Source organism: Bos grunniens, chromosome 3, assembly GCF_055505025.1.
Source record: "Bos grunniens cultivar Pamir isolate PY7600 chromosome 3, Bosgru_T2T1.0, whole genome shotgun sequence".
Classification (NCBI taxonomy): Eukaryota; Metazoa; Chordata; class Mammalia; order Artiodactyla; family Bovidae; genus Bos; species Bos grunniens.
This window is the reverse complement of record NC_141167.1, coordinates 8993584-9009568: the sequence shown is the minus strand read 5'-3', so window position 1 is coordinate 9009568 and position 15985 is coordinate 8993584. Positions and strand designations below refer to the sequence as shown.

At 46.9% G+C, this 15985-nt stretch overlaps 1 protein-coding gene across 2 annotated transcripts in view; it reads left to right on the top strand.

Moving 5' to 3' along the window:
- Window positions 1-15985, top strand: part of EFHD1 (EF-hand domain family member D1) — a 79765-nt gene that overhangs the window by 10932 nt on the left and 52848 nt on the right. Inside the window, exon 1 of one of the 2 annotated variants that reach the window (XM_086377960.1) lies at window positions 10066-12680. The exons of the other annotated variant lie outside the window; for it this stretch is intronic. Within the exon in view, the coding sequence (XP_086234086.1) occupies window positions 12676-12680 (5 nt within the window). The 5' untranslated portion in view covers window positions 10066-12675. Of the gene's footprint in view, window positions 1-10065; window positions 12681-15985 lie in introns of those variants that run through there. 2 annotated transcript variants of the gene reach the window in all.

The window sequence follows — 15985 nt, the reverse complement described above, 5'->3', positions numbered from 1 at the left end:
CCTGACTCTCAGCGTGTGCGTGTGGGTGCATATGTGTGTAACATGTTCGTGAGTGAAGGTTTTGTTAGGTTGAGTGCTCAATTGTCCATATTTGTGGGGTTTTTTTGGGAGGGGGGGCTCTCGTTTTGATTTCTTAGTCTCTTGTGTTTTCTAGAGCTGCTCATGTCACTCCCCACCCCCCACCTTCCTCTTTGTCTTTGCAGTATTTGAAAGTTATTTTTCCCCATCAGAAATATGCTGGCTAGAACAAGAGTTATTTCTGCTAGGCAGCGTCTTACCCTAGAACTCTCCAGATCTTCTGCCTAACGGCTTTAAATCAGAGATCGAAGAGTCAGTTTCTCCAAACCACCTGTTTTCCACACTAGCTTGTGACATCTTTTCAATTCCTAATGACGCCACGGCCCCCCGTGACACCGGGACACAGTTGTGGTTATGGTGTCTCCTGCTCCAGGGAGAAAGGAAGACGGGTGCGCCCGGGCCAACCTAGCAGATGCGTGAGGTGGCTGCCGCAGGTGGGGCGTCTGCTGTGCCCAGGCGGGCTGCTCCCGGGACCCCCAGAGACTGGCCACATGCCTCGCCAGTGCTCTTCTCCTCTTACCCTCCCATCCGTGTGTGTGTGTGTGTGTGTGTGTGTGTGTCTGTGTGCCCTGTGACATTGGCAGTGACAACTTTCCACCCAGAGAGACGCGTGTGGTCCATGATGCTCCAAGAATGAATTTCCAAGTCTTTGCCAGTGGAGGAGCAGAGGCTGTGACAAGAGTGATTTAGTGTTGCACTTTCAGAGCGACTGTCTCCTGCAGTAATAAATGGAAAATATCAGCAAGAACCTGGTTGTGGACTCTAATACAATGGAAAAAGGGGGTACTAGTAGTGTTTTGCTTCCTGCTTCTGCCCTTCAGCATGTGAGCCTTTAAGTGCATTCCAGAACAAAGTATGTGGAAGAGTCTAGACACTGCCAGTATCATTTACATGAATGTAATGTCAGAAAACTGTTCTCTAATTGATATTGAAAGTGAAGTTGCTCAGTCTTGTCCAACTCTTTGCGACCCTGTGGACGGTAGCCTGCCAGGCTCCTCTGTCCATAGGATTTTCAAGGCAAGAGTACTGGAGTGGGTTGCCATATCCTTCTCCAGGGGATCTTCCCAACCCAGAGATTGAACCCAGGTCTCCTACATTGTAGGCAGACTCTTGATACTAATCACTGCCAAAACAATTTATATTTTTAATACCAAAATAATTTTAATTCTGAATTTGGAATGAGGAATGTCAGAATTCAAAGATTTAGATTTGGAAGTAAGAAACCACCCCAGGCCCTAGCCTGGAATGTTTTATTTAGCGCAATGGTGGACATGTGGGGCATTCCACTGACCATTGCCCATGTGAAATACCAGGGGAGAATGAAACTTAATGTAGAGCCTTACAGAAGATTTGAAACAGTATAGATTTGAGACTGCATTTCAATAGACAGAAATGTCCTTTGTGTCCATCAGTCACGATCCAAGTGGAGACACAAACCAGGCAAGTTATTTTAAAAATATGATCGAATTGTTGACTCAGCCACTAACAAGGCCTAAAGGAGACAAAACCAAGGAGGTGGTGACTCCAGGGCGGGGCTCCTCAGGGTGGATGCCCCTCACCTAGTGCTGGTGTCTGAGGGCGGAAGGAAGCTGGCCTGAACTTGTTCAGCTTGGGGAACACACTGCTGCCACTGAGATGAGGCCAGAGCTCGTCTCCTCCAGCGCTCAAGTGCACCCAGCTGGAGAAATCCAATGGTCAGCCAGCTGCCTAAGTAGGAATCTCTGCTCAGGGAACTAAGATCCTACAAGCTGCAGGGTGCTGCCAAAAGAATGAGGAGGAGAAGAAAAGTAAAGACTCCCTTCTAATGAGGGAACGTGTGGAAAATAAAGAATAGTAACTGTTAGTGGAGAAACCTGACAGAGACCCTCTTCACCAAGTGATCCAGGGTCATGGCACCCCTGGGTCATGTTGACGCCATGTGTGCTGATGAGTGTCGAGGACACTTCATCTCTGATGTCTTTCCCCCCAAATTCATAACCTGGCTACTCATGAGAAAACATCAGACAAATCCACACTGAGAGACAGCCCACACAATACCAAAATACTTTACCAGTACTATTCCAAAGTGTAAGCATCATGAAAGAAAAGAAAAGATCCAGAAACAGTCAGATTGAAGGAGAGGAAGGAGATACGATGACTGATTAATGTGGAATCCTGGACAAGAAAAAAGACACCAATGGAAAATGTGGGGAAATCTGAAGAAAGCCTGAAGTTTTATAAAGAGTAATGTATCAGGGAGGGCTTCCCAGGTGGCATTAGTGGTAAAGAGCCCACCTGCCAATGCAGGAGATGTAAGAGAAGGGGGTTTGATCCCTGGGTCAGGAAGAGCCCCTGGAAGAGGGCATGGCAGTGTACTCCAGTATTCTTGTCTGGAGAATCCTATGGACAGAAGAGCCAGGTGGGCTACAGTCCATAGGGTTGCAAAGAGTTAGACATGGCTGAAGCGACTTAGCACACTCACAATGTATCAGGGAATTCCCTGGGGGTCCAGATGTTAGAACTCTGTGCTTCCACTGCAGGAGGCACGTGTTCAATCCCTGGTAGGGGAACTAAGATTTCATGTGCCACATGCATGCCCCCGCTCCTAAAGCAGTGTACTAATGCTCACTTCTTAGTTCTGATCAGTGTACCATGGTTATATTAGGGGAAGCCGGGTGAAGGGTATACGGGAACTTTATGTACTATTTCTGCAACTCTTGCATAAATCTAAAATTATTTCAAAATAAGAAGCCCAAGAAGTTTCTCGAGGGGTGATGCTTGGTTTGAACACCCAGATCTTGCTCTATGGTGGTGCCCGGGTTCCTGCTCCCCAGAGCAGGTTCCAGCAGCTCCATCAGTGCCAGCACCGGGGGAACGCCCGCAGGCCTGTTACTCAGGGAAACTGCCTGTTTTCCACACACCAGACTCCACCTTCCCCAGTGCCTGTCCTAAGTCAGCACCCAGGCTGCAATTGCTGTAGGTTTCCAGCCTGACAGTAAATCAATGTAAGCCCCACTTGACACAAGGGAAACATTTCCATGAGCTCAGATTTTAAAAAATGCTTATAAAGCTGAACAGGACCACCCCCCACCCTAACCACAGTGGGAGGGGAGGAACAGGAAGACCCAAAGGAGCAGAAGGTAAAGAAAGGGGCCCCAGAGAGCAGGTGTGGTTCCTGAAGGGCCAGCAGAAAGAAGACAAGGTGGGAGCCCCAGGAGTGGAAGGCAGAGCCCTTCCCATCAAGGAGCCTCACAGGTTCCCCCCACCAGCCCTGCAAGGGCTCTGGGTGGACCACACAAGGCAGGGGGCTGGAGGCCAAAAGGAAGGGGGCACCCCACTGGCTGATGGGCCAATGGTAAGACTGTCTTCTCCCAACTTAAGGCTTGGTAACGTGGCCACAGGTAAACCATACCAGGGGGAAAGGCAGGAAAAGGGCACCATACCAAGATTGGACCTCTAAAACAACCATCGGTAAGATGCAAGTCCCAAATGAGCGCAGGCCCGCCAACATCATGGGCAACAGAAAAGATCGTTTAATTGGTGAAAGTGGAAGTTGCTCAGTCATGTCCGACTCTTTGTGACCCCATAAACTATACAGTCCATGAAATTCTCCAGGCCAGATGAGTGGGTAGCCTTTCCCTTCTTCACGGGATCTTCCCAACCCAGGGATCTGAGCATAAAAGGAATAAGGGCCAATTGGTGCAAAATCGTGTTGTCAGAGGAAGATCGAACTGTCTCCCCAGCATGGAAAGGATGGGCCCAGCAGCATGGGAGCAGACAAGAGCCCAGAAATCATGGATGCCTGGCCCTGCGCCAGGCAGGAGATAGGAGGCATGCTGACCACTGGAGCAGAACCCTTATTCGGTTCTCTGGAAGAAGAGACTCTAGCTAACTACACACCGGGTTAGCGCAGATGGTGGGTCTGGTGGGGAGGAGGGTGGCCACAGAAGTCCTCTAGTCTGGAGAAAGGAATGTCAATAGGTGAATGGCTTCAAATGGCTCACTGACTATGGAAAAGTGGCCTTGTGCCATGGAACTAGGACCTCTGGGTAGATAGAGACAGGCTTTCAGTTTCAGAAAAGCTTCCTGATAATTTGAGCTGTCTATAGATGGAGTGACTATACAGGCAGTGCAGGTGAACGAGCAGAGGCCAGAAGGTCACGTATTTGGGGGATTTACCGTGAAGATATAGCCCACTCCAGGGTAGACCAGATGGCCTTTAAGGCCACAGTCATTCCTGGGATCTGACACTTTTAGAACTGAGGGGGTGACTTCTCTGCCAACTCCCACAGCCACCCTACTTCTGGAGATGCAGTGGCATCAGGCTCTCAGCCTGTTGCTGGCTAGTGAATTACACCCCAGCCCCAGTGACAACCAGCAGCCTGCCAGTTTGGCCACAAAGGTGCTAAATGTCCAGACCCTGAGCCCCTGGCCTCCTGGGAAATTCTTACAGCATATTTATAAAATGATGGCTCGGTGGTGAGCTTTTCCAGGCTGCAGCTGCTAGGAAGGGGTAGGATGAGTGGTTTGAAACCCACCATAAGCTGAGCAGGAAATTCCTCAAGACACAGGTCAACACGAAGCAACATAAGACCTAACCACTCCAGCACCTGTCCTGCCTCCGCCCTCTCTCCCAGGACCCAGAGGCCCAGGGCTCCAGTGAAGCACCTCCTCTGGGGCCCTTCCTTCTGCAGTCCCCTCTCCAGCCCAGGCAAGCTGACGCCTGCCCCCTAGAATGCCCGGCTGTTCCCAGCCCACAACACCATCATATGGTGCCTCTGCCACACAGTCTCATTCTCCCTCGAATATGCTTTATACCCCTTTCTAAGGAAGGGTTTGGTTTTTTTTTATTTTAAAAAGTGCTCAATAGATAAACAAACTGCCGCATCTATACAGAGGGATGTTATTAAGTAACATAAAAAGAAATGAACTATCAAGCCATGAAAGGTCATGAAGGAAACTTAAATGCATATTACTAAATGAAAGACGCCAGTCTGAAAAGACTACATGCCACGTGTTTCCATGACATGCGGGAAAAGATAAAGTTATGCAGACAGCAAAAACAAAATTAGTGGTTGCAGGGGAGAGGGGAGGATAACGGAGGCGCACAGGATTTCTAGGGCAGTGAAACTTCCGTATGATACTGTAAGAGTGGGTAAGCTTATGATACAACTGTCAAAATCCAGAGGATGTACAGCACCAAGAGTGAAGCCTAATGTAAGGTAGGGACTTTAGTTTAATAATAATGTACCAATACTGGCTTCTCAATCGTGACAAATACACTACACTAACTAACGTGAAAAATACGGGAAATTGGGGAGGGTGGTAGAGAGCATCTGGCAGCTCTCTAACTTTTGCTCAAATTTTCCTGTAAACCTAAAACTGCTCTGTTACAGGAAGTACAAAAAGGGATGAGGTGATCTAGAAAAATCCATTATCTCACTCAGAAAAACATTTTAACTACCAAGGTATGTGAAACCTTTACTGTATACATACATACATGTTAGAGATCTCTAACAAATGGGATTATTCTGTTGTTGTTCAGTAGCTCAGACATGTCCAATTCTTTGTGACCCCATGGACTGCAGCACACTGGGCTTCCCTGTCCTTCACCATCTCCTGGAGCTTGCTCAAACTCATGTCCATTGAGTTGGTGATGCCATCCAATCATCTTGTCCTCTGTTATCCCCTTTTCCTCCTGCCTTCAATCTTTCCCAGCATCAGGGTCTTTTCCAGTGAGTCAGCTCTTTGCATCAGGTGGCCAAAGTCTTGGAGTTTCAGCTTCAATATCACTGCTTCCAATGAATATACAGGGTTGATTTCCTTTAGGATTGACTGATTTGATTCAGAAAACTAAGATCATGGCATCTGGTCCCATCACTTCATGGGAAATAGATGGGGAAACAGTGCAAACTGTCAGACTTTATTTATTTATTTATTTTTGGCTCCAAAATCACTGCAGATGGTGATTGCAGCCATGAAATTAAAAGACACTTACTCCTTGGAAGGAAAGTTATGACCAACCTAGATAGCTTATTGAAAAGCAGAGACATTACTTTGCCAACAAAGGTCCATCTAGTCAAGGCTATGGTTTTTCCAGTAGTCATGTATGGATGTGAGAGTTGGACTGTGAAGAAAGCTGAGTGCCAAAGAATTGATGCTTTTGAACTGTGGTGTTGGAGAAGACTCTTGAGGGTCTCTTGGACTGCAAGGAGATCCAACCAGTCCATCCTAAAGGAGATCAGTCCTGGGTGTTCTTTGGAAGGAATGATGCTAAAGCTGAAACTCCAGTACTTTGGCCACCTCATGCGAAAAGTTGACTCATTGGAAAAGACACTTATGCTGGGAGGGATTGGGGGCAGGAGGAGAAGGGGACGACAGAGGATGAGATGGCTGGATGGCATCACCGACTCGATGGACGTGAGTTTGAGTGAACTCCGGGAGTTGGTGATGGACAGGGAGGCCTGGAGTGCTGCAATTTATGGGGTCGCAAAGAGCTGGACACGACTGAGCGACTGAACTGAACTGAACTGAACTGAACTGAACTGATTTGATTTCCTTGCCGTCCAAGGGACTCTCAAGAGTCTTCTCCAGCGCCACAATTGGAAACCATCAATTCTTCGGCCCTCAGCTTTCTTTACGGTCCAACTGTCACATCCATACATGACGACTGGAAAAATCATAGCTTTGACTGTATGCACCTTTGGAGGCAAAGTAATGTCTCTGCTTTTCAATATGCTCTCTAGGTTTGTTATAGCTTTTCTTCCAAGAAGCAAGCATTTTTCAGTTTCATGGCTGCAGTCACTATCTGCAGTGCATCTTTTTCTTGTTTTCACATTTTCTTTTAAAATAATTATAGACTCACAGGGCGTTGCAGAAATAGTAGAGAGAGGTCCCCAGTGCCCTTCACCCAGCTTCCCCCAGTGGTAACATTTTGCACAAAGATATCACAGGAACAAAACTAGGAAACTGACAATGTCACAATTGTGCTTTTTGTCTTCTAATCGGCTCTGTTTGTTCAGCAATGAACTGTGAACATCTTCCAATGGCTACATTCCTGCAGGTGTGGACATTTTAATGGCTACATAATAATTTGCTGTGTAAACAGCTGTAATGCACTCAATGGTCCCTGTGGTTGGATGTTAGTTTATTTATAACCAAAGGCAATAACTTTATTTTTTGCACGAATTTTAATAACAGTTACATGTAACTGTATTTACTCCATGTGCCTCCCTGAAGTGGCTTCATAAAACACACTTCCCTGGAACTTCCCTGGCAGTCCAGTTGTTAAGACTCCATGCTTCAATAGCAGAAAGCAAGGAGGGTTTGATTCCTGGTCAGGGAATTAAGATCCTGAGGGCCTCACTGGTGTGGCCAATAAATAAATGAAATGCTATTTTAAAAACAAAAAAATACTTCCCTCCTCTGTGTCACTTCCACACTCTCCTGCTGGTGTTGCCTGGAATCACTTTTCAAATAAGCCACTTACCCTGAATCCTTGCTCTAGGATGGCTTCTAGGAAAACCCAAAGCAAACGATAAGAGGAGATTCCCTGACGCACAAAACCGGAATGTCCAGAGGTAGAGCAGGCTTCAGGGTTGCTGTGATTCGCTGCTCCCCTAACATCATCAAGGACCCAACCCTCTTCTCTCCATCTGCCTCCCTCAGGACAGCTTGGCAGCGCCCCCATTGTGGCAAAGTGGCTGCGACACTTCCTGGGTTGTCAGTGCACTCCGTTTCTTCCAGAAAAGGGTGGAGCGCACATCTAGGAGCTCTGGCTCAAGAACAAGGAATTTTCCTTCCCAGGAGTCCCAGCAAATCTCCCTTGAGTCTCTTTGGCTTGATTTGGACAAAGTGGCCAAACCAAACCAGACATTTGGCCACGGGAAGTGGGTTACTTGGCCAATTGCTGTGGCAAGAGGCTGAATGTATCCCAGTTGGACTAAAATGATCCTTCCTGCCGCCCGCCCTCCCCTGGTTTCTTCACAGTACAGGGCAGGGATGTCAGGGATACTGGGAATCACAGCATGGTCTACACACCTTTGAAAGGCTTTTGACATGTACCAGCAAACTGCCCCCCAGAAAATACCTATCTTTTACACATTCTCCTACTCTGGGTCTTACTATCATTTTTTAAAATCTTGGCAATTTGATAAGTGAAATTACTTTCAGGTGAAAGTTCAATTATATGTGGTGCTCACATATAATTTTGACACTGTATTTGTTGGGTATTCATATATTTTTTCTTTTGTAAATTGCCTGCTTATGCCAGTTTTTCTACTAAAATAAACATTTTAATTGATTTCTGAAGAGCTCTTTAGAGATTAAATATACTATTCTCTTGTCATAGGTGTTGCAAATATTTCCCCCAGAATGTCATCTCTTTTGAATTTTGTTTATCGTATATTTAATTTTTTTACCTGGTTAAGTTTATCAATTTTTTCTTTTTGCTGTTAGCTTTTGCTTAGTTCTTCTGTTTTAAAGTTTTGAATCTTTAACCAAACATATTTACTTCCAGTAAAACTGCTGCTTTTTGTTTTGTTTTTTCTTTTGCATTTAAATCTTAGTAAATCTGGAATAAATTTGGCTTTAGATATTAGATAGGCACTTAACCATATTTTCAGTCTATGATGTTAGCCAGGTTTTCTTCAAAGTCTTAATTGAATTTATTAGCATCTTACTTCTGTTTTGTTTTGTTGGCATCAAGGCATGTGGGATCTTAGTCTTCTGACCAGAGGTGGAACCTGCACTCCCAGAATTGGAAGGCAAAGTCTCAACCACTGGACCACCAAAAAGTCCCAGTAGCCAGGTTTTTTAAGACACCATTTGTTAAAGATTCTCCCCAACAACTTGAAATGCCCCCCTTATCACATATTTTGTTGTTGTTCAGTCTCTCAGTCATGTCCGACTCGTTGTGACCCCATGGACTGCAGCACGCCAGGCTTCCCTGTCCTTCACCAGCTCCCGGAGCTTGTGCAAACTCATGTCCATTGAGTCAATGATGCCATCCAACCATCTCATCCTCTGTAGTTCCCTTCTCCTCCTTCCTTCAATCTTTCCCAGTAACAGGGTCTTTTCCAATAAGTCTGTTCTGAGCATCAGATGGCCAAGGTATTGGAGTTTCAGCTTCAGCATCAATCCTTCCAATGAACATTCAGGACTCATTTCCTTTAGGATGGACTGGTTTGATCTCCTTGAAGTCCAAGTGACTCTCAAGAGTCTTCTCTAACACCACAATCCAAAACACACATTTCATGGGCCCATTTATGGATTTTCTGTTAAGTTTCTTGGATATGAATGATTGTTTCTTTTTTTTCTTCTTTTACCTCTAGAGACAATTTATTATTTTTTTTTAGCTGTGATGCTGCATTTACAATATGCAAAAACACAAATAAAACTGCCTAAGGTGTTTTGTCACTGAATGGCTTTTTCTATGCCTATAACACATTGTTTTAATAACCATAGTTTAAAAATACATTTTAGTAGCTGTAAGAAAGTCCGCTATCACAATTATTCTCTTTCAAAAGTTTCTTGACTATTTTTGTACATGTATTAGAATTTATTTTTAATTAATTAAAAATAATGGAATTAAAATCTGAAAATTTTAATAACATACATTATTTTCAAGGCCATGGTGTACATTCTTCTCTAATCAATTCTGTTATGTATCTGAAAAGTTTTATTGTTTAGTTTTACTTTTGTTTACTTTTAAATCTAGGTTCTATTCATATTTGTCAAAGTCAGTAATGTAATTCATACTTTATATCTTGCTGTTATTGTGATTTTTTTTTCATTATGTTTTAAACTGATAATACAGGGAAGGGAAGAAGTATTGTTTTTGTAAATTTCTCTTTTATAACCACCTTTTATTGAAAACAAGCTTATTAGTTCTAAAGTTTCTTGAGTTTGTAGGGTGTGTGTGTGTGTGTGTCTGTAGAGGGTGGTTGATTCTTTGGACTTTCCCAGCTAGATGTCTCATTTTCATCTCCAGCTTCCTATTTCCCACAGTTCCTCAGGACAGAGAAACCCTCTCTCAGCCTGCGTGGACTGGACTCAGAAACCGTGGTACCCTTCCTTGGACATGCTTCTCACAGCTGCCCTTCCCCTTGGCACCCATACATTCTTGGGTGGTTATGCCTTTAATACATAATCTCATTCTGTCCATCCAAGCTCCATAGCCAGACAACTGAGATTTCATTTTACAGATAAGGAAGTGGAGGCTCCAGGAAAGAGACAATTTACCAGACTGAGCATCTACTAATAATTGCAGAGCCTAGGAAAAGGTTGTGGTTGGGGGGGGGGGGGCACCAGGCACCCAGAAGTCCTCAGCAGACCTGCTCTCCAGAGTGTGTGCCAGCTCCCTGGATGTCTCACGGTCCTGCCTTGGTCTCTTGCCCCATTTTCTTCCGCAGGAGAGTCAGGGACCCAAACACTAAGCTGCACCGCCCCCCCCAGTCTCGGGGGCATGTTAAAGACTTAGGGACCAAGTCCTCAAAACTATGACCCCAAAGTTCCCCACCCTCTTCTACCTTAGGCACATGGCTCTTTTTTTGTCCATGACTCCTGAACATCTAGAAAAACACCTTCAACAAGGAAGTTTAATCCCTGGGAGAGCGAGTGCAGGGCAAGCGGGGAGGGAGGGTACGGCCTTTGGGGGTCAGAGGCCAGCTTTGCTGCTTGCAAGCTGTGACCTCAGGCAAGTCACTAGACCGCTCTGAGCCTCGGGTCCTCCTCTGGAAAGGTAGCGATTTCCTCTGCCTGAGGTTCCCTTAGCATCAAATACACTAAAGTCCCCCAGGAGCCAGCGCAGTGCCTGGGACGTGGTGGGGACCAACGAACCGCCACAATCACTATTAAGATAAGGTGGATGCAGGGGGAAGAACTTCGCTGGTCTGAAGGCCGAATGTGACCCTCTGGCGGTCGCTCTCTGCTTTGCTGCGTTTCTTCCCACGCCTGGTCCAAGAACAGAGGGAGCGCTGGTTGAGGACGAAAGGGACGCCAGCGACCCTTTATCCAGCAGCTCCCAACTCTGGGGGCAGCTCAGAGGGGACAGGCAGGGCGTAAAGCTACATGGCTGTCACCTGGGGTCGGGGTGTCCAGGCTCTCGTCTCCTCTTCCCACCTTCCCACTAGACACAGATATCACTGTCATTCCCAATTCAACAGGGTTAAACCAAGCTATGGTTTTTCCAGTAGTCATGTATGGATGTGAGAGTTGGACTATAAAGAAAGCTGAGCGCTGAAGAATGGATGCTTTTGCACTGTGGTGTTGGAGAAGACTCTTGAAAGTCCCTTGGACTGCAAGGAGATCCAACCAGTCCATCCTAAAGGAAATCAGTCCTGAATATTCACTGGAAGGACTGACGCTGAAGCTGAAGCTCCAATACTTTGGCCACCTGATGTAAAGAACTGACTCACTGGAAAAGACCCTGATGCTGGGAAAGATTGAAGGCAGGAGGAGAAGGGGATGACAGAGAATGAGATGGTTGGATGGCATCACCAATTCAACAGACATGAGTTTGAGTAAACCCCGGGAGGTGGTGATGGACTGGGAGGCCTGGCATGCTGCAGTCCTTGGGGTCCCAAAGAGTTGGACATGACTGATGAACTGAACTGAACTGAACTGAACATAAACCGAGCTCATCCCCAACCCGCTTTGTTCTGGACATCTGGCTCCCTCATCCGTGACTACTGTTGGGCGGAGGAGACATCAGTTGACTGCAGGATAATTTCTTTCACTTTTCAATGATTCTTCAAGTAGCAACACCCCCCCCCAAATGATCTTAACATACATATTAAAATCTAGTGTATGACACAGCAGCAGTAGAAGGAATTGGAGACACGAGGCATGAGAATATCACTTCTGTTCACTATAGAAAAACTAATTCCACCAAGAAACACTCAGGCTGCTAAAATGAGTGGGTGAAAGGGGAGAGGGACAGGCCGTTATATGATCCCAAAATATCTCCCCACAAAATATGTATTAAACACGAAAGGAAGGAAAGAAACTTTACCTTGAAAATATCAGACACGTATTGTTTTCATCAAGTGGACCAAGCCATTACCACCAGCTGTGTGACCGAGGGATGTCACGTGTCACCCACCAGATTGCAAGGGAGAGGACACAGTGCATGCAACCCACTCTAACCACGAGGAAACACTGGACAGACCCAAACGGAGGTCCCTTCTATGAAATGACCGGCCTCTGCGCTTCAAAAAATACGTAGTCCTGAAAGTCAAAGAAAGACTGAGGGGCTGCCTTGGATGGAAAGTGACGGCCGAGGCGAGAGAGCTGGCTGTGATGTGTGATACTGAACTGGAACCTTCTCCCTAAACAATGCTCCTGGGACATTTGGTGCATAGTCTCCAGCTGGAGGAGGTACAGAAGCTCTTTGTCCTGATCCTGCAGCTTTTCTGTAACTTTGAAGCTGTTTTATGTTAAAATGTTGAAACAAACTAGAGGATGGGGCTGCCAGCCAGTGAAGAATAGAATCTTCTGCTTCCTGCCCTGAGAGCATCAGACAGTCCTCCCCCGCACTCCTGTCGAAAACAACTGGATAACTGGAGAAAATGCTCAAATGGCCTTGGGGAGCAGGCAGCGCTGGAGGAGAGGGAGGAAATGAGGTGAGTTCTACGGTGGGTCAGATGGTAAAGAGTTTGCCTGCAATGCAGGAGATCTGGGTTAGTTCCCTGGGTTGGGATGATCCCCTGGAGAAGGAAATAGCAACCCACTCCAGTATTCTTGCCTGGAGAATTCCATGGACAGAGGAGCCTGGCGGGCTACAGTCCATGGGGTTGCAAAGAGTTAGACGTGAATGAGCGACTTTCTTTTCTTATTCTCTCCTTGTGCCAGGAAGGTAAAATCCAAACAGGCACAAAGAAGGGAAGCCCAAGCAGAGCTCAGTAAGCTCCCTGAGTTAGAGGGTCAGAGATGGAAACTTGCAGAGGTCAAGACAACCAGAACTGACAGCACAGAGCAAGCAGGCAGGGGGAAAGCAGATGAAGAGCTCTGCGTGGGGTTCCCTGAGTCTTTGGCTAAATACAAATTGTACATGCATGGGGGGAAATGCTGTGGGGCAGATGGAAACACTTCCAGGGAAGGAACAATTACTGCAGAGCTGAATAGTTCCCCAAACTCAGAAGCATGAGGAATTGTTTTTTATTGCCATCAGCCAAAGTGAAGAGATTTCATTGAATGCATTGAATTCATTGAGATTTCATTGAATGCAGGGTGTTGGGTAGAGAGTCCAGACGTGCCGCACCTTACAAGTGGGTTAAATTGGTCATTGAGGAAAGGCTAGACCAACCTTGAAAGAGCTTCAAAACAAGTCTTAAAAGATCAAAGTGATCTGCAAGTAAACTACTAATAACTGCTTCCCATAAAAATTCCAGCACTCTTTATTAGATGTTCTTTAAAGCCCCTTTCCATCTTGAAAGTCCATGATTTTTTATGTTACCTAGCTGATCTTTTTTAGTTTTAGCTTTATTGAAATAGAATTGACATATATAAAGTGTACACTGTGTTGATTTGATATACGTATACATCATGAGAACATCATTCCCCAAATAGTTAATTAACACATCCATCACCTCACATAATTATCTTTTTTCTTTCCTTTCTTTTTTGGTTAAAGGTCTACTCTCCTAGCAAATTTGTTGTAGCTGTGTAAGGACGCGGTAATTCTTCATTGCCGCCACTGGGTGGCACTTCCAGTTTTTAAATCCCCTGCCTGACGGCAGATTTGAAATCCTCTTCCTTGTGGCTCCAGGAGTTGGTAACGGACAGGGAGGCCTGGCGTGCTGCAGTCCATGGGGTTGCAAAGAGTTGGACATGACTAAGCGACTTTTTCACTTTTAAACCCATGTTCGAGTTTGTCTTGTATAGAAGAGAGTATTGGTAACTAAAAGCTTGTAATATCTCGTTGTCTCCTGAAACCCTGGCATGTGGGAGGAGAAGTCTGAAGCTGACTCACCTGGAACATTAGTGAGGGGGTCCCCACACTGTCCTTCCTCCTAGGCTCCTGACTCACCTGCCTTCTCCCCTCTGAAGGGCGCATAGGGCTGGAGACGCCCTGAGCAAGTTCCACACAGCATAGACCCTCATCTTTAAAGTTAGGGTCACAAGATCCGCCTTCGTGGTATACTCCAAACGTGGGACACCCCAAAATATCTTATTTCTAAAATAGAGATCCCCAGGCTCCATCTCCAGGAATCCTGATTCTGGTTAGGGTGAGGGTATTTCCCAGGCTACTGGGAAGACTAAATGAGACTCCACAGAATTTTGGGGAAATCCAGTGAGACTGTATATGGAAAGTTCCTAGTGCCACATGCAGCACAGAGTAAGTGCTTGCTGATCTGGAGCTTTAATTGTTTTTACCACCAGGGGTTAGCAGCCCAGGTGCCCGTGACTGTGTCTGTATATAGTAGATACCAGTGTGTGCGTGTGTGCTTATTTGCTCCGTCGTGTCCGACTCTTTGTGACCCTATGGACTGTAGCCTGCCAGGCTCCTCTGTCCATGGGATTCCCCAGGCAAGAATACTGGAGTGAGTTACCCTTCCTTTCCCCAGGGGATATTCCCATCCCAGGGATTGAAGCTGGGTCTTCTGCATTGCAGGAAGCTTCTTTACCATCTGAGCCACCAAGAAATCCCAGATGCCCAGTAAATACTGTCAAATGAATGAAAAAAAAAACCTTCCAGGCAGACCCCGGGGATGGAGGCTCCAGAGCCCACCTGCAGGAAAGAAGGAAACAATATGACCACCTGCCCCACCAGGACCCCTATTCTGCCCACTGAGTCTCCAGTGACCCTGGATTGCACATGCATTCTGGAGATGCGAGGGGAGGTGGGATGGGGGTGGGGGTGGGGGTGGGTGGGTAGAGGGAGTCTGTCCTGAGAAGACAGCAGCCTGGGGGAGTCTGCCCAGAGCCCTAAAGCCAGGCGAGGACACGGCTCTGCACCCTGACCCCCAGGGCTTCCTGGGAGAGAGCCTCTGCTCCCCGTGTCACATGCGTTACATCTGTGACAAGATCCTCTATGAGCTTCCCCAATGGCTAGTGGTAAAGAATTTGCCTGCAATGCAGGAGACATGGGAGATGCAGGTTTGATCCCTGGGTCGGGAAGATCCCCTGGAGAAGGAAATGGCAGCCCACTCCAGTACTCTTGCCTGGAGAATCCCATGGACAGAGGAGCCTGGTGGTCTGCAGTCCATGGGGTCACAAAGAGTCGGACACGACTGAGCGACTAAGCATGTGCGCATGCCCTTCTATAACTAGAGGGCTCCGGTCGCCTGGGGAATGAGGAAACTGCGGGCACAGCCCAGCAGCGGGCACCCTGGGCGGTCAGTTGGGATGCAGCAGCAGAAACTCAGGGTGGCGGGTGGGCCAGCCGTGCTCCCAGCTGCTCACCAGCTGGTTGGAGCCACTTCAGTGTCTGAATCTCCTTCCCTTGGGCAGAGCAGTTCTGTTTGTCCTCCTAAACCTCATAGCTTCCAAGAACTAAATCTGAAACCCCTGAGGCATGAACTGTCCCAGCGATGTGCCAACAGGAAGCCTCTGCTGCCATCCAGAGAAGGAGTAAGTAGGAGGCCCACCCTCCCAGAGGGTTCCCACCAACCAGCCTGGTGACTCAGGGAACCATTTGCCATGTGGTTCCCCATGGCCTCCAGCAGGGGGCAGCCTGTCTGAGAAATTGGGGGCCATGCTCTCCCAACCGGGTGCAGGCTTTCTTAGGTATGCTTCCAGATGTCAAAAAAGAAGGATACGGAAGGACAGGGAAGCCTGGCGTGCTGCAGTCCATGGCGTTGCAAAGAGTTGGACACGACTGAGTGACTGAGCTGAGCTGAACTGAACAAAACACCCAGAACTCAGTGGTGTTCATAAAGTGAAAGTTGCTTAGTCCTATTCGACTCTGTGACCCCACGGACTATAC